The 18,607-nt window shown below is 41.8% G+C and overlaps 1 protein-coding gene across 5 annotated transcripts in view; it reads left to right on the top strand.

Moving 5' to 3' along the window:
• Nucleotides 1-2,518: 2,518 nt before the first annotated feature.
• Fam13a (family with sequence similarity 13, member A) overlaps nt 2,519-18,607 on the top strand; it is a 99,256-nt gene continuing 83,167 nt past the window's right edge. For 2 of the 5 annotated variants that reach the window (XM_063286280.1, XM_008762964.4), the window contains exon 1: nt 2,519-2,738. In XM_063286280.1, the coding sequence (XP_063142350.1) occupies nt 2,710-2,738 (29 nt within the window). In that variant the 5' untranslated portion in view covers nt 2,519-2,709. The remainder of the gene's footprint in view (nt 2,739-18,607) is intronic. The other 3 variants (XM_006236586.5, XM_039107803.2, NM_001100862.1) reach the window with 2 other exon arrangements.

Raw genomic sequence — 18,607 nt, 5'->3', positions numbered from 1 at the left:
ATATTGCACAGTAATAAAAATAGCAGACCGGTGTAACTAACCAGTGTTCGATACCCATACTTTGTGTCTTACACTGATGTGGTCAAAGTAATTAAAGAGAGAATACTCCCCCCCCTTACCTTCCAAGCTCACCACAGTTCCAGTCATCTGTGGAGCATCTCTCAAAAGACTATGGCGAGCCACCTGTTCTTTTGTTCAGGGAGGCCATGGAAATACCACTACGTGAACTCTTACAGTGTCTACAAAAAAGAGAGTCAGCAAAGACAAAATATTTGCTTCACATTTCCAAATGAAACAATGGTCAAACAAGGCCTTTGACTTATCATCTCATAAGTAGACTAGCTGTCAAAAGAAAGACAAGAGGAACCAGGGTTTCCTCCCAAGTCCAATAAACACATAAGGACCAGATGTTAAACTGGCCTTGACATTAAAAAGAATATGGTTAATTTAACCCACCTACCTGATCTTCAACATGAAGCAAGAAAGTATAACCAGGATGAAAATGATGAGCATGTTTCTTTAACAATCCTCAGACATTATACTTTAATCATATGAGATGTTATTTGGAGAACTGTTTCTCATTAATGAGTCTTCTTAATAAAAAAAGAAAAGACTACCCAGATATAGATATGACCTTGGCTCAGTTCAACATTACAGTGCCTAATCTAAAGCTGAGAAAAAAGGAGACTATACTCTTAAATGCCAAGGCCAAATATAAAAATTATGTTTTTACCGGCTGTAAACACTTTCCAGAAGAGTGCTTTTAACAACTGTGATGTGTCCTTCTGCACCCTAACCACCCATGATCCACGACAAAAAAAGATGTGGTAGTCTGAATGAGAATGGCTACCATATGTCACACATTTGAATGCTTGCTTCCCTGTTGGTGTAATTATTTGTAAAAGATGGGAGATGTCGCCTTGTTGGAGAAGTTGTGTCATTGAGAATAGGTTTTGATGTTTGAAAAGCCCACACTAGCTTCTCTCTCTCTCTCTCTCTCTCTCTCTCTCTCTCTCTCTCTCTCTCTCTCAATTGTCATGCTACCTACTGTGATAGTCATGGACTAAATTCTGACATGGGAAGCAAGCTCCCAATTAAATACTTTCGTTTAAAAGTTGCCCTGATCACAATGTCCCTTCACAGCAAAGGAAAAATAACTGAGACATCAAGACTGCTCAAAAATATGATGATGTTGATAATGAGGTTGGTTCTAGAAATAGAAGTAATAATTTAAATGCAAAAAAGTACAAATATACTATCAAAAGGGAATATAGTGACAATTTCAGCTTCCTGAGTAATCTGTTAAAAAAATAGCAAGCTGAGAAAAACTACAGGAAAGTCTTTAAGCTGGCATAGTTTTTGAATGTCATTGACTGGGTCTCTGTTCTTTCTGCTGCTAAAAATAATGATTGTGACTGTGTTAGAACTCGTTAAATTTGCATAATGTGAAATAAACTATATATAATGTGTTTTTTGCTTTGTATCTATGAATTCATACTTATGAATCTATGATTTCATACTTTCCTAGAAATAGTATTCCTAAAGAAATAATAGGGGCTGGAGTACTGGCTGATCTTCCAAAGGACCCAGGTTTGGTTCCCAGCATGGCCACTTAGCCATTTGTAACTCTAATTCCAAAGGATTCTATGCCCCCTTTTGGCCCCCTCTGACAATAGTCACACTTGTGGTACACATGTGCATATGCAGGCAAACATATATACATACATACACATACATAGGTGTGAAATACAAAATTATAAAAAATAACCAACGACCACTTAGAACCCTTCTTGGAAAAGTGGTTTTGTAAAATAGAAGAATATATAATAAGAAACAAGTCTCTTCCAAGTACAGTTGATATTTTGGGTAGAAAAAAATAATATGCAAATAGCTACATTCACTTCATATTAATGAAATAAAAAAACAACAACAACAAACGGAAGAACCATGCTAGTAGACATTTTGATCTCCTGAGAACCTGAACCTTCTTAGGGCACGGTGTCCTCCTTCCCGTGAGTGATGTCACCAGGAACTGCTCACAGCCTAGTGTAAATAAGTATCTGGGGAAGAAAATGTGGGTAGGGCAAGGGTCCAGGTATTCTTTCATCTGGAAAAGGCTGGAAAAGCCTTCTCTGGTTACTGTTTGAGTAGTTTTTATTTGTCTATTTATTTTAGGAAAACAAAGTGCAGTCCAACTCTTCCCTTGGGCCTCAAAAACAGGACCTTAAGGAACGCTGTCTGTCCTTGACAATGCATTTCCTTGCTGGCTTTCTTGCACTTTGAGCCCTGCAGGACTGGGCTCCCCTGCAGTTATTGGTTACTCTTCACAGACTGACAGACTTGTCTGGAACCTCTCAGAGGAAAGTTTCAGGTTGCTGGGGCTTGCCAAGCCCACTAAGCAGCGAGCAGAGCGAAGTGGGGTGGGGACAGAAGGAGGAGCGGGAGAAGCAGGAGGAGGATCAGGGGGAGGAGCAGCCTTTCACACTCCACTGCTCCTCCTCTGATTGGCTCTGGGTTTCAGCTGCTTCGCTGGAACAAAAGGTCAAAGTGGACTGCAGTGTAAATGTGGAGGCAGCCGATAAATATCCTTGCCTGCAGCTGGAGGTGGAGAGGCAGTGTCAGCTTCATCAGGTTGTGTGTTCCGCGGGCCCTGCACACAGGGCTTGCCTGGAAGACACTCGAGGATCCCGTGCAGATTCACACACGAGGATGGCTTGTGAAATCATGCCGCTGCGAAGGTAGTGTTCTCCGCTTATGCTGTTTGGTATTTTCTGGGCAGCGTACTTGGCCAGTGCTCGGCATCATTAGTAACAGGCTGCAAACCTTGCAGAACGTTCTGCGCTGTGCTTTTTCCTCAGACCAGATGGAAACATTTAAATAGTGCACTTCTCTTTCACTGACACTTTTGTGCAGTTGCTCGTGATTGTTGGGTTCAGTTATGTTTTCTTTTAATGGAAGTGTATTTAAGACAATACCTCTGCTACCCGAAGCAAAGCAAACTGAATGGGCTTCCCGGGTCTCCAGGCTGTTAGAGCACTTCAGAGGGCTCAGGAGATGGATCTGATTATCTGCTCTCTAGGCAAGGACTTTGTCTCTTCAAGTGCATTGTAGAAAACGGAATAAAGGTTAAGGACAATGGTTTTTCCTTGAATAATTCTAGGTAGATTCGTGACCCAAATGACGCTTGGGGAAAATAACAAAAAACAAAACAACAAAAGCAAAGACACCCCCCCCCCAAATGCTGTGTAAGAGTGATTGAGCACTGGGTTCTGGCATTGCTGCTGGGGACTGTGATGAAGGGGTCCCTGAGTCCTATCAAATAAAGAAGGGTAACTGTAAATAGCCCGGGCTGTTTGGAAGCACACTACTGGTGAAGTAGATAGGAGTGCTGTGTCCTGGTGTGTTAAAGCCAGTACAGAAATGACTGTGTCCTGTCCCCACAAAAAGTCTGAGCCACCCAAGGTCACAGTTCATAGTTTAAAAACTTACTTTGGCTAATCATATGGTCACATTTGAGCTGCAATTACAGTGACATCTGACTTCACATATATGTTTCATTTACATTTTTCTATGGAAAATGGTATTTTTAAAAAAATCAGGCAGTAATGACGATTTATTGAAAAAACTTAGGTAAGATAGATTTACTTAAAAAATAATCCCACGGATATTGTTTGTGTTTTAACGACAGAACTATGATGAAAAAATGTATTACTTATGATAAAGGGGCTCCTGCAGACTTTGATTTTGCTGTCCTGTCCTGTCCACTGAAATAGGAATGTGATAAGGTGTTCAGAGTACCCGATCAGAAAATTGATACTTCAGTGGGGAAGGAAGTGCTCTGTAGAGGAATCCATAATTCTATATTGATTTGGTGAAAAAGTCACCCACAAAACTAATGTGCGCTTTCTGGAGTTTTAATATCTGATTTTAAGGTCGGGAACTTACATCCTTACAATGTCAGTCCTGAAGAGTTCTAAGCAGGTTGTGCTTTAGATAAAAAGTGTTGGCCATTACCAAGCCCCGTTGTAGCTGCCTGATTATAGAAAACCTGCTAATACAGAGCAAAAACGACCATGTGACTTCCTGAAAATGATTGTACATTGTCGGTTGCTGTAGTGAACCTACGAATATCTCAATGTGCATTCAAGAATGCTGAGTCATGACTTTTGTCTCCCTGATCTTTCGTGCACTCAATGTCCACCCCCCAAGCTCGAGGGGAGGGAGTGATTGATTCCCTGGCGATCTTCACTGGGAGCTTATTTCTGCTTTTGATTATAAACTTCCAGAAAACAGTGGCCAGGTGTATGATGAGGCTTCCTGCACAGAGGTCCCTTGTGAGCCTAAGTATTTATGCCAACTCCCTCATGCTCCTGCAGTGTTTCGTCAGCTCTCGGGCCAATGCTGTTCTCTATGTTTGTTACAGAAATGAAACCCATTGCTGAGGATCCCATCCTCAATCTACCCAAAGAAGAGAGTTTATAGACACAGGCAGGGTTTCAGAGTGCTTGAAACTGAATTGAAATAAATGGGTAAAATATTAGCTTTAAACAAGTTAAGCAATTCATGCTGAATATTACATTGAAAATAGTGGTGTAAATTCTAGTTAATGATTATAGCTTGTAGAAATCTATTGACAGCTGGTCTGTGTAGCGATCTAACACTATGCTGCCTAACATTGGCACATAGCATATTAAATATCATGGCCTTATGGGAGGTATTCTTTTCAGTTTTGACTGTTCAAACAAAACTTACTGTTTAATGTTTTCTCCTTGAGCAAACCCTACTACCCTACCAGTGAGGTGATTAAGATACAAGTTCTACTGTCCCACACTAGTGAAGATGCAGAAGCATCACCAGGCGGTTGCAATGTCATGCGGTAAATTCTGTAATACACAGCAAGATTAGAGTAATAACAGATGCGCCTGGATGAATACGTTTTACCCTGTGTTTTATTCAACCTCATCTACGTGTCTGATGTTATTAGAGGGTACACATGTACTGTAATGTCTACCTAACTTATAATTTTCATAGATGACTTTCTAGCCTTCCTTTCCATACCTTCCAAAGTCGTAGAAGACATTTTTATACTACTTATTAATAACTGGGATGAGAATGCATACCAAATTAAAAAGTGAGAATGATTTAAAGCACCTTTCCACTCTTCTGTTTTCTGTGGAGTTTCCAGCATAGCCTTGACTCAGACATGCATGGGTTCCAGTGAGACCTTTGCAAAGACTGAGTGTTCAAATTTTGTCCCTAGGTAAAGTTCTCATTTCTTACAACTTATTTCTTATTTCAACTGACTTAAATTAAAAATGGAGTCTTGTTAAGCCCTAAACAAATTTAATCAAATAGTCTCACATTTTTATTTTTTTTAAAGATTTTTATTTATATTTTAATTGTGTAGGGACAGAGGTCTGCATGTACCTTTGGAGGTCAAAAAAAAAAAATCGGATCCCCTGGGGCTGGAGTTACACGTGATTAGGAGCTGATAACTGAACTTCAATCCTCTGCAACCTCTTCTAAAATATTTACATCATTCATGATAAAACAATGCACTTTATGGTCTTCCCTATCTGTAAGGGTCCCTGGCATAAATAATATGAGGGTACTAATTAAAATGCAGAACCCTGTTTCCATTTCTTTTTTTTTTTTGCTTTTTTCCGGAGCTGGGGACCGAACCCAGGGCCTTGCGCTTCCTAGGCAAGCGCTCTACCACTGAGCTAAATCCCCAACCCCCAGAACCCTGTTAAGAATTGAAAAGAAAGTGAGATTTTTTTTTCACCGTCAGTAACTAATGTGGTTGCATTTTTATCAGATCCCAGGTCAGCCAACAGCTCAGCTCTCTGAGTGATTCACCTTCTTTTGGTGTTGCTTTCCCTACAGTAAGTAGGTATAGATCTCTGCCAATGTAGTTCCTGAAAGACACACTGTAGCAGGCCCAGATACAAAGGGTTTATCTAGACCTTGACAAACTCAGTTTTCATAGTAGTACCTGATTTGCTAGATTAACTTCCCAGTAGCCCGTAAGTCAGTTTATCTCCACGAAGGGTGATGTGGAAGACCATGAAAGGTAGGGATTTGCTTCCTCTTTTAAATGTACAGGCATCTTCATGCTTGGGTAAGCATAGAGTGTGGGTCTTGTTGGTTTACTGAGAAGCAGAGGTTCATGATGTCTATGGAAGTCTCGTTTTCATCCCTTCATCCAGAACATCACAATAGCTAGTGTATGCTCATGAATATTAGTTTTCCGATAGTGAAACCCGAAAGAAATCCATGTTTCAGTGAACTTCAAGGAAGACTTAAAGCAACATAATTAATTAGCATGTACCAATGATTCAACATTTAAAATTTTGCCGAAACTTCCTATCAGTGGAATATATGTTGGTCTTACGAGTACACTTCAGCAAGCACATCAACATTGACAGTGGGATGACGCTTGAGTTCACTGGTAAAAATCTAAGTCACATGGAGCCTGCTCCCGGGCTACTGTGTGATGTTAGAGAGCCCCCTGCTGCTTGTGGAGGTGATGGGTGATGCCTAACTTGACTGGCATGCACGCCCTGCCTGCCAGCAGATTTTAAGGAGTTAAAAGCTACCTCACATCAGACCTGGGTGGGTTGTATGTCTGAATTTATTCTTTATTGATGATATAGCCTGTGTTTAATAGTAACAAATCTGAAAGAAGAACAGGCCTATTCTCACTATGTGGTAACTTCCTTACCCATAGAGAAGACATGTTTGCCAACTGCTCATGTAGAGAAGGTAATTTGGCCAGACAGAGTGGTACATCTCTTTAATCCCAACCCTTGGGAGGTAGAGACAGGAGGGTCTCTGTGAGTTCAAGGCCACCCTGCTCTGCAAAGTGAGCTCCAGGGCACACAGAGATAATAGATCTTTTGACCCTTTCTCAAAAAACAACACCTAAAGCCAGGATGTGTTGTGTCAAGGCACGTTGAGAAGGTGGAGATATTCAGCATTTAGTGCTTGGGGTTGAGCAAGTGTGAGGGCCTGAGTTAGGAACCTCAGCACTTGTGTTTAAAGCAAGGCATGGCTGTGCGTGTGGGTAACCCAAGCACTGGGTGACAAAGAATGGCAAATTCTGAGACCCAGCTTAACTGAAAACAACCACCTATAGGACCAGTGAGAAACTCTGTCTCAAAGCAAGAAGGCAGAGAGCACTGTTGCTTTCTAATGACACCTGGTGTGCCATATTACTACAACTTCTGCAGTCATGCACACCCTCACACTCAGCCTCTCTTTCTCTATTTCTCTCTGTCTCTCCTTTCTCTCTATCTCTTCTCTCCTCTCTGTCTCTGTCTCTCTCTCTGTCTCTCTCTCTCTCTCTCTCTCTCTCTCTCACACACACACACACACACACACACACACACACACACGTGTGTGCAAATAACATCAAACTAAATTCCTTGGAACACAAAACCTTTTCACCTGCTTCATTCCTGTGTACATATATTTTGCATGTGGCAGTGAGAATCAACTGACAATAGTCTGTATTACATGGAAACTTCTTAATGAACAACTAGTCTTCCCTTAAGAAGAACTAGGAAAAAAAATTAAAGGAACTAAAAATAACTTTCAGTCAAATTTATCGAAATAACACTTGCATATCACACATTTCACCCATCTAAAGCACGTGATCCAATAGCTTTCAGCAATTCGCAGAACTGTGCATCAGCTGTAGACATTTCATCACCTAGAAAGGGAAGCACTGTTTACCTTTCAGCCTCAGCTCCCTGCTAAGTCCCCTCTCATACCCTGTTTCTGAGGACCTCTCTTCTCTGATGCATAAACAGAATGGTATGCTGGCATCACGTGTAGCATCATCTTATTGACTTCTTTCCCTTCGATGTTTTCAAACTTCATCCACATTATGTATAGCAAGTACTAGCTCTTAGCTCCTTTTTTATGACTGAATATTATTCTGATTCATAGATATATCAAAATTTGACAATCTGTTCTATAGTTCATGGATCTTTCCTTCTTTTTTTCTTAATGTTTACAGCTTCATATATTTGCATAATGAATTTTACTTATATGCAGAAGTAGGTTTGAAGAATTCTAGGGGAAAAAGGTCTCTACTTGAGTGCCAAAGGAATCCTTAGGGGTTTTCTAAATCTCTTTTATTTCCCATGTGGCTAAACTCAAACTAGGGAAACAAAATAGTTGCCTAGTCAAGGACATAAAAACACATGCAAAATCGTTACCCAGATATGTAAATAAAAATCATTTCTATACAGAACTGATGATCATGGTGTGTGAGGGATTAACAGCAGAGTTGAGGGGGAAGACATTGTTACCCCAAAGACAAAACCCACTAAGTTATGAAGGGAAGCGACCTGCTTACCCTGTTCTCAGAAGCTTGGAGGTGTGTGACATACACACTCTGCTAGTAATTCTGTGGCCATAGATGACTCCCTGTGCCATGCTCACTAATCGCTTGACCTGAAGACCATAGGCAATATTAGTGGAAACATCAGAACATTGTTCTCCACATGGGGTTTCCATTACAAAGGATAGAAATATTCTTATACCCAAATATTGCAAATAATATATTCAGTTAATTGTTATGTGCATATATAGTACAAGGAAAAACATTTGAAAGGTTACCTCTGTTAGAATACGTCAATATTTTCCTTAAGCACTTTTGAGCTCAGTTCCTGTAACTATTATAACTGTCAATTTAGGAAAAACAAAAGCACTATTTTCCATGCTTATCAAAATTCAATGTTCTCTTCTAGTTCTTTCTATGAGTGAGCTTGTTCTATAGCCAGCCGTCTGGAATTATTTCTCTCCTATTGTGTTCTAACATGAAGAAGACTTGTTCAAAAGAGCTAATTGGTGTGAGGGAGTACTTAGATTCTCTCACTCCTAGTCCAGGAGCGCAGTTTTATGTTGGGAGAAACTCTTCATCAGCAGCATGAATGATCAGCTACGCACCAGGGCACTCGTAGGAGCTGGGTTGCGTTTGGACTTCATTCTCTTCAATAAACACACCAAAATGGGACCCCAAATTCCAAATTGTATGAAGTGTTTTTAGAATACACAACCCGGTAGGGGTTCACTGGAGGAGACTGCAGCATTCATTGTATGCATAAAGATGGCAGATGAACTTATTGGGGTCAAAGTATACATTCATACACTTTTCATACACTTTAAAAGCTCTGAATGACTCTCTTGAGTTATGAGGGTTTTTTTTAAGGCTTCACGTTTAATATTCCTTCTAAATCCCACATCATCACCTTGAGACTGCACTCTAAAACCAGTTTGGTTTCCTTCATCGACAACAGATTTATAATTATTAACAAACCAACGAATACTGTATCCCAGGAAGAAAAGCAACCATTCCTCGTCATGTTTTAAGATCAAATCCATTATAATCTTACACGAATCCTCTCAAACACAAGTTGTTTAGGCTCAGCTTGAAAAGGATGTGTTAGTGGGGAGAGTGGGCCTTGGGGAGAGTGGGCCTAGTTAACTGTAGTTAAAAAGGTAAGTGGAAGCCTTAGAGGGCTTTAAGCTTTAGAGGGTTTTAAGTTAGAGCACCTATGCAATTAAATAGGAGTAGAAAGTGGCAGGGGTTGAGAGTTGAGCAGAACTAAAGCTCCTAAGACCTGGGCTTCGGAAAGCATAAAACAGAAATTAAGAATAAAACTCAGAAAACAACTTTACCAAGAACTAACATGAAGGGCCGGATAGACTTGGTCACCTCATATGGAATGAATGGAGCTAAAGCAAAGAGCAGCTTTGCAAAGGAAGTGAGCAAAATGGGGGTGCAACAGAGTTCCTGCACTATCAAAATGAGCCCTGAAACCAATTTAGGAACCAGACTATGGCCAGAACGCACTGCTCACACCCTCACACACTGCACAGACCACTCACACCCTCACACACTGCACAGACCACTCACACCCTCACACACTGCACAGGCCACTCACACCCTCACACACTGCACAGACCACTCACACCCTCACACACTGCACAGACCACTCACACCCTCACACACTGCACAGACCACTCACCCTCACACACTGAGCAGACCACTCACACCCTCACACACTGAGCAGACCACTCACACCCTCACACACTGCACAGACCACTCACACCCTCACACACTGAGCAGACCACTCACACCCTCACACACTGAGCAGACCACTCACACCCTCACACACTGAGCAGACCACTCACACCCTCACACACTGCACAGACCACTCACACCCTCACACACTGCACAGACCACTCACACCCTCACACACTGCACAGACCACTCACACCCTCACACACTGCACAGACCACTCACACCCTCACACACTGAGCAGACCACTCACACCCTCACACACTGAGCAGTCCACTCACACCCTCACACACTGAGCAGACCACTCACACCCTCACACACTGAGCAGACCACTCACACCCTCACACACTGAGCAGTCCACTCACACCCTCACACACTGCGCAGACCACTCACACCCTCACACACTGCGCAGACCACTCACACCCTCACACACTGCACAGACCACTCACACCCTCACACACTGCACAGACCACTCACACCCTCACACACTGCACAGACCACTCACCCTCACACACTGCGCAGACCACTCACACCCTCACACACTGCGCAGACCACTCACACCCTCACACACTGCACAGACCACTCACACCCCCATACACTGAGCAGACCACTCACACCCTCACGCAGTGCACTCACACACTGTGGTGTTTTTCTAAGTGACTTCTATTCACTTTCATCTCTTTACTTAACAGATATTCAGGTGCCCATCTCCCATGGGTGTCTGGTGCCACTGCTGCTTACTGCGCGCTGCTTCCGGTCAGCACTTTGTTGCTTCCCTTTGCTTCCGGTGGCCTCCGAAGCCCATTATCTTGCCACCATGTGAATAGTTCTCCTTCTATCCACCCTATTTCCCCCTCTAATGCCTATGTGGACATTGGAATTCAGCGTGGCTTGCTTCAAAAGTCCCACCAAACCTGCCAGGCAGCACAGTGCTACAGAGACCAAGGGTTAGAAACAGACGGGACAGACAGACAGCATCTGAGCTTTCACAGCGTATTGGCCTTCCTTGGATGTGTTTATATCATTTGACACTGATTGATTTGAGTCTGATCATCAATACTTTTCTCTGAGGATGTCTGAGGAGTGAAGGAGACAATGTGTATAAACTCTTGGAACAAAAGCCTGGCGGGCAATGAGCTTTCAGTCAGCAGTAGTTGTTTAAACTTGCCTGGATTTTGAGGGGTTTGCATGATATCTTAGGAGCCTTGTATCTTTGGCACTTGTCAGTGCTTCTAGCAAACAGTAGTCTTTCAACGTGAGTGACTGTGCAGGTCAGTGCAGAGCTCACACTCATTCCCCTGTGCTGCGCACCACTTAAACCTAGTACAGAATCACAGCAGTGCTTCAAGTTACCTGGGCGGTCCTCCCCAGGAGGAAGGAGCAGTGGAGGGGTGAGGGAGGAGGGGGAATGGCAGTGAGAGAATGATTGGCAGTGCCTTCTGCATACCTTTCATCATCTTTCCATGCAGATTTTACCATTTGGGAGATGATATACCTATTAAAACTCTGTTAACAAAGCACTGAAGTTTTGTACTAATAGCAAATGTTGGAAGAACCTTGTTACTCTTTCTGTCTTCTCTCTGGAAATATCTACCTACTGTTGTGTTTCAGTGACTAGAGTTGAATATATTTTAACTTAATAACTAATATTCCAAAAAATATTTGTTTAATAACTAGGCTCAGCTGTTGATGGTTAAGCTGCTGCAGGTTTTGCACTCTAACTGGCTGCCTCGCTGAGGGGCCCTGGGTATTGTTATTGAGGAAGAACAGTAGCCATCACATCCCTAGGCAAGGCCTCAATGGCTCACAAGATCTTCTAGCTGCATTGAAAAACTCTTTGAAATAAACTAAGACTTTCTTTCTTTCTTTCTTTTTTTATTAACTTGAGTATTTCTTATATACATTTCGAGTGTTATTCCCTTTCCCGGTTTCCGGGCAAACATCCCCCTCCCCACTCCCCTTCCTTATGGGTGTTCCCCTCCCAACCCTCCCCCCATTGCCGCCCTCCCCCTCCCCTTCTCTATGGGTGTTCCCCTCCCCATCCTCCCCCCATTACCTCCCTCCCCCCAACAATCACCTTCACTGGGGGTTCAGTCTTACCAGGACCCAGGGCTTCCCCTTCCACTGGTGCTCTTACTAGGATATTCATTGCTACCTATGAGGTCAGAGTCCAGGGTCAGTCCATGTATAGTCTTTAGGTAGTGGCTTAGTCCCTGGAAGCTCTGGTTGCTTGGCATTGTTGTTCATATGGGGTCTCGAGCCCCTTCAAGATCTTCCAGTTCTTTCTCTGATTCCTTCAACGGGGGTCCTATTCTCAGTTCAGTGGTTTGCTGCTGGCATTCGCCTCTGTATTTGCTGTATTCTGGCTCCTGAGAGACACAGCCAGAAGACTTTCTTTAAGTTCCAAACAACCTTTGGATTTTTCAGTCAAGTGAAATTGTTTCCTTTTCCTGTTCTCAAGCCAGAACAAACACTGGTGAGGCCATATTCAAACATCACCTTGCCTGAATATACCCTCTTCTGTGTTCTCCACACAGCACAGAGTAGTGTTTACATTGCAGGTGTGATGACACAGCTCCCGCCTCTAATTGTGCAGCGGGAGAAAAGGCACTGTTGTCTTTTTTTCCTTAAGTAAGGATGGAAGGAAATAAGACTGTAGTCAAATCCCACTAACTTTTGCAAAAAAAAAAAAAAAAAAGGACGAGATCATTTAAAGTAGTCAGCCTATAGTTTCCTACGAATGTTCTAATTGTCTAAACTAATCTCACAAATGATAAACAGTGTACATCTTAAAAATATTTAACAAAAGCTTTGTTTGAACAGTTGGCCAAATCTACATGCTGTTCCCATTCATCAACCATTTACTGGGCACATAAGGTATACTAGGCACCTGGCTAGGTGCTGGGGCACTCAGATAAAGACACATCCCTGTTGGGAGACAAACTTGAGAACCGACTTACACCACTGTGAACTGCTGTGAAGCTGCGAGCAGTGTCTGGGAACCTGGAGCTGAAGAAGCGGCTCCCTTCCAGGGTCCTGGCAAAGCCTCCCCAGATTGGATGGCCCTTGAGATAAGACTCAAAACTTTCACTAAGCAGAGAGAGGTGTGGGGTGGGAAGGAGGAACAATGTGTGCGAAAGGAGGTTACAAAGTCCTGTGACAGAAGTCTTGTTCCAGAAGCAGGGAGGGCTGAAGTGGGAGGGATTCGATGCGCCAGGCTTCATCAGCTTTTGGATTTTACCCCAAGGCAGAGGGGAAGCAGAAAAGGCTGAGGGTGAATTAGCGTGGACAGCAGGGACTGGGAGTGCCACTATGGAAGAGTGTTGTGGTGAGACTGAAATAGCCAGAAGCAAGAGACATGGACAGGCTTTCAGAGGAAGGGTGCATGCATGAACAAAGTGCCTGAACAAAGAGAAGGGAAAAATAAACTTTAAAAAGAACATTTGGCTTCTTAATGCAATCTAAAGACTGTGCCAAGAGTGAGAGGTCCTGTTGTGGCTTTTAAAGAAATCTCAGTGCAAACTCCTGGGAAAAAACAGTGTCAACCCAGTTAGCAGATGGTTGTGGTTTACTTTTCACCTTCTGACTGGAGGGAGAGATGTAAGGAAATGGAAAAGACATTCCTACCTCCCCACACCTGCATAAGAGTTCCACTCCCTTCTTGTCACACGCAGCTACCCTCAACCTGCTCGATTTCTTAGAGAATGCAAGCTGTTAAACAGACAACCAGAGCTGAACAGAGTGTGTGGGAATAGAATAGAACTGGAATAGAATGAGACAGTTCTTAGTTCCTTATAGAAGTAATAAATAGTTCTTCAATTTTTTTAATACAACATGTTCCATTGACCAAGCTGCCCTCAAACTTCTCATGCAGAAAAGTCTTGAACTGTTGATCCTGACTACATTGTCCTGAGTAATGGAATTGTAGGCATGTGCTGTCTGTCACACCCGGCTTTATTCGAGGTCTGGGAGCTGAACCCCAAGCTTTGTACATGCTAGGCAAGCACTCTACCAACTGAGCCACATTTCTAGCTTGATTGCCGAAGACAGTACAAGTTATATAGAATGTTGCAGTCGTCGAGTAAGGAGTTCGTAAGAAGCAAGCAGAAGGGCCTCCTTCACAGGCTTCTGAGTTATGCTCCTAACAGTCTTGCATGCAGTCAAGAGAGGCTACAAGAGACTTGGAGCCATCCTGTCTGTCCCGATGGCCTTCCAGAACTATGTCATTATGTCTACCACTGGGTATATTTGAACCAGCCTTCTACACTTCTCTTCTTGCTCCATACATAGTCAACAAATGCTGTTTTAGTTTTTGGCTCAGGATGGTTCTGGCTGAGGTGCTGACAAGGAAGATGACTTCCTTTATGAGCAGATCTTAATTCAGGAACCTTCCCTTAGTATGCACACTGCAGGAAAACTTTACACACCATGTTTCCAAGTGTTTTCATGTCACATAGACCTAAGGGACTGCAGCATTTCAGAGGTCTGCTTCTACACTCTCAGCCATAACCTGTTGGCATCATACAGCCAGCTAACAGGTTAAGATGTTCATTTTGCATTCTTCTATTTTATATTTGTACAACTATTTTACAGCTCATAAAATGGAACATATTCAAGCAAAGCAAGGACAACTTGATGACATTTGTGCTAGTGTATGTGTGTGTGTGTGTATGTATGTATGTATGTATGTATTATGTATGTATGTATGTATGTATGTGAATATATAATAGTAGGAAACATGTGAGAGTATTTCAGTGGAGTGAGCACCTTGATGGATTCTTAAGTTCATGCTTGGAAAAGAAATCCATTATCTGTGTGATCCAGTGTCTTCAAGGGCTTACCCTTTTGCAAAGTTGGGCATGTTCAAATTAAGAAGAACTTGAAAAAAAAACAAGCAAACAAAAGGAACAAACATTTGAGTTAGTATATAGGTTGATGAAGACTCATGTAACTAAGTATCATAGCCCCCAGGAGCTTAGAATGGCAGAAATAGATTGTCCTAGAGTGTAAAAGATCTGTAGACCTCGGGTTTGCTGGCCATTCTCTCTGTAGAAGTGAGGCAGTGATATGCACTAGGGTGCCTTTTCCCTTACTGCAGGAAAAATTTTCCACACCATATTTCCAAGTGTTTCCCTGTCTCCATTCATGTTTCCCTTTTCTCCTAATGACACACTCATGCTGACTCAAGGCTTAATGGCTGTATTTCAACTTGGCTACCTTCTAAAGTCCCAGTTCCTACATAGGGTCACATCCTGAAGTTCAGGGGTGTTGGATTTCTGTGTATATTTTCCAAGTAGTGAATTACACACACACACACACACACACACACACACACACACACACACACACACAATATGTTTAAGATTTCCACCCACAGTAAAGAAAATGATAGCTATCCCTGAGGCTTAGCTAACTGGCAGAGTACTTGCTGAGGTCAGGAACCCAGTGTCTAGGTTCAGGTGGAGTACCACCAGAGGGGAAGGCAGGGAGCAGGATGAAGGGGAAAGGAAGAGGAAGAAAGAGATGCCAATGAGGAGAAAAAGGAAGAAGAAAGAAGAGGAGGAAGAGAAGATGAAAGGCTTTCCTCTGATATTGGAATAAAAAAATCTTAAATCTTGGAAAATATTTTGTCTCTCTATTTTGCTGGACAGAAAACACCATTCAGCATTGGTTAAGCTCGTGCATATTTGCACCTCTTCTTCGGTCAAAGAAAGCCATTTCTCCTTGGAAGAAGGTAACTTGTGTTTCTACAGGCTCTGTGTTGCATGCTTGGTAACAAACACAGGCAGAAAATTGCAAAGCGGCTGCTTAGGCTTTAAGACAGAATTGTAAATAGCTCCTCAAATTACAGCCACCAACATTTAGCTACAAACTGATTGTAAACTTTTACGCTCATTTTCCAAAAAGCGTAAGGACTGTGTGTGCTTTCGTGTTGTTTGTTTTCTGTTCCTGAGTGGGATCAACCTCAAAATCTAAACAGCAGAACAACATGGGGCGCCTCACCGCCCGGTTGTCATGGCCCGTGTTCAGTGCCCAAGCAAGGACAAACAGAGGCCACTCAAGTAAGGACAGCACTTTATAAGAGGACAGAGAGGAAGCTAGCATCACTTCCTTCCTGTTCTCAAAGAAGACTTCTTCGAGTAGCACTTTGTGCAGTATGAAGCCTCAGGAAAAATCTGAGTTCCTGAAAGATTTGCTTAGCGTTCTATTTTCACTGGTGGCTGTTCCTCTTCCACCTCTGTGCTTTTACTTTAAGTCCCCACAAATGGTTTTCCTAATTTCTAGACAGAGTGGAATCCAATTCTTACCACTTACCATTTTTTTCTGTAGTTTCCAGTATCTAAGAAACACTTTTAAAAAAATCTCCTGTCTTAATTGAGACTCCATTTAAAGATGAAGATGAATATGTAAATTATGTTAATTTTTCAGTAATCAGCCACTTTAAGGGATTAGGAAGTAGAAGAAATTGGATTGCTCATGAGAACATTCAGTTTAGACATTGAATGGGATAGCAGTTTGAAAATGCATCCATACCCGATTCTGGGAATTCTCCCAATAGCTTTTGGGTTTGGGTTTGGCTTGTTTATTTGTTTGGTTTCTTTGGTTTTGGTTTGTTTGTTTGCTTACTTGTTTGTTTCCCACATAAAACACCATGCCTTTTCTGTTTCTAGTTAGCTTGCTATCTAGTGGTTCCAAAGCTCATGAAAAGACTCCAAGGGTAGGTGCCATTTATGTATGATTTATCGATGCTGGCATCATATTGAGTGAGTCCAGAATGATCCACTAAAAGCCTGATATCTAAGTTATTGCCACATCAGTTTTAACTTCTTAGATGTGAACTTTTGGGGTCTGTGCTAAACATTCTTCCCACAGCAGTTGTTTTAAGAGACTCTACACCTCAAGCATCTCCTTATGTTACATGAATAGTAAAATAAATAAATAAATAAATAAATAAATAAATAAATAAATAAAATGAATCCCAAACTGTTACACTTTGTCACTGCACAGGCTCCCAGCCCAGCTCTTCTTCATCTACAGTGGCAGATGTACTTGTTTTTCAAACTTCAGTGAATCAGAATTCTAAGTTTAGAATCCAGGCAAAGGATTATACTTAATTTAGAACTTAAGTGAAGTCATTCAGCGTCTTTGGACATGACAAAGATTGTCAGGAAAAGTACATCAGTCAGGAATTTATCTCAGTAGTTTGGGACCAGGAACATGAATGTATTTATGTCAACAACTGTATAGAAATAATGATCTTTAGAATGTTTCCCATTCTGTACTGTAAATTTTGTGAAATAGTTCATTTTCTTGGTGCTGTTAAAGAGCACTGTCCTGGTAATTTTTGACTTAGAGTGACTTCCAAAATCAGGGAGCTAATTATTCTGCTAATTATTAACTGATTTGATAGTTTAAAATCTGTGCTTTTGTTGTATCAAATGCACAACTTTATCAAAAAAAATCATAAAACTATGCCCCAGGCAAGAGCACTTCTAAAATATGAAAAGGAAAAAATGTCCATTATTTAATCAATTTGATTTATTTACCCTCATTTTCTTTTTGTATTTTGTTTTTTCATACATGCATTCAATTGTGATATATACTAATTATCCATAAAATGTAGAATAAAGTGTACTTCATCTTATTTTAATTTCTCTGTGTTTTTTTTTCCTTTTAGAACACTTAAAACTGATCAAAATGACAGAGTTATGGTTTGTAGTTTCTGACTTCATGCCTCATTGATGAATTTACTTTGTGCCAACATAGACTAAAACAATGTTCTGTTATGATCTAAACCTGTGTTTCCATCAAGAGACATTCTTGGACTGGCCTGACAACCCACACCTTTAATCTCAGTTCCAGGCAGACATTCAAACATCCAAACCACATCCCTGGCTCATGGCAAACTATTTTGATAATTAAATCAATTAGAAGACAATTAAGGACCAAGACAGAATAAAGTATAAAAATAAATTATGCTCAGCCCTGGCCGGTTAGTAATGCAGTAATATTGGGGTATCTTTGAGAACAGCAGGGTTCTCCCAGAAATCAGAATGACCACCTAAGTGGATGGAGGCTTCCAGGTTCTTGTCTACAGACTTCAAAGAATAAACTTTGAGAACCATGGAGGGTAAGTTTTAGAGAGAAGTTTTTATAAATTCATAGTAGGCACTTAAGAGAAAGTGAATGCAGAGTTCCTGTAAGCAGGGAGAGTCTCTGAGGGTGGGACACCATCAAGCTGCTAGCTCTGGGGACATTTTTAAAGATCCAATTGTAGACACCGGGCTGAACCATAGAGAGAGAATGAACTAGTCAGTCTGGATGGCCCAGCATGAGGTGTCCGGTACCTCTGCCCAGTTCCAGGCACATTCTCATGAACAGCTTCCAGCCAAGAGATAAATACACCAAGGAGCCAAGAGCTAGCATCCTCAGCCCCCACCAAGGACAGTTTCCACACAGCTGCTTTGGAGTCTCTTCCCTCCCTGACAAGTTTCCATCTTCTACTCTAGTCAT

This window comes from Rattus norvegicus, chromosome 4, assembly GCF_036323735.1.
Source record: "Rattus norvegicus strain BN/NHsdMcwi chromosome 4, GRCr8, whole genome shotgun sequence".
In the NCBI taxonomy this organism is placed as follows: Eukaryota; Metazoa; Chordata; class Mammalia; order Rodentia; family Muridae; genus Rattus; species Rattus norvegicus.
This window is presented reverse-complemented; position numbering and strand designations above follow the sequence as displayed.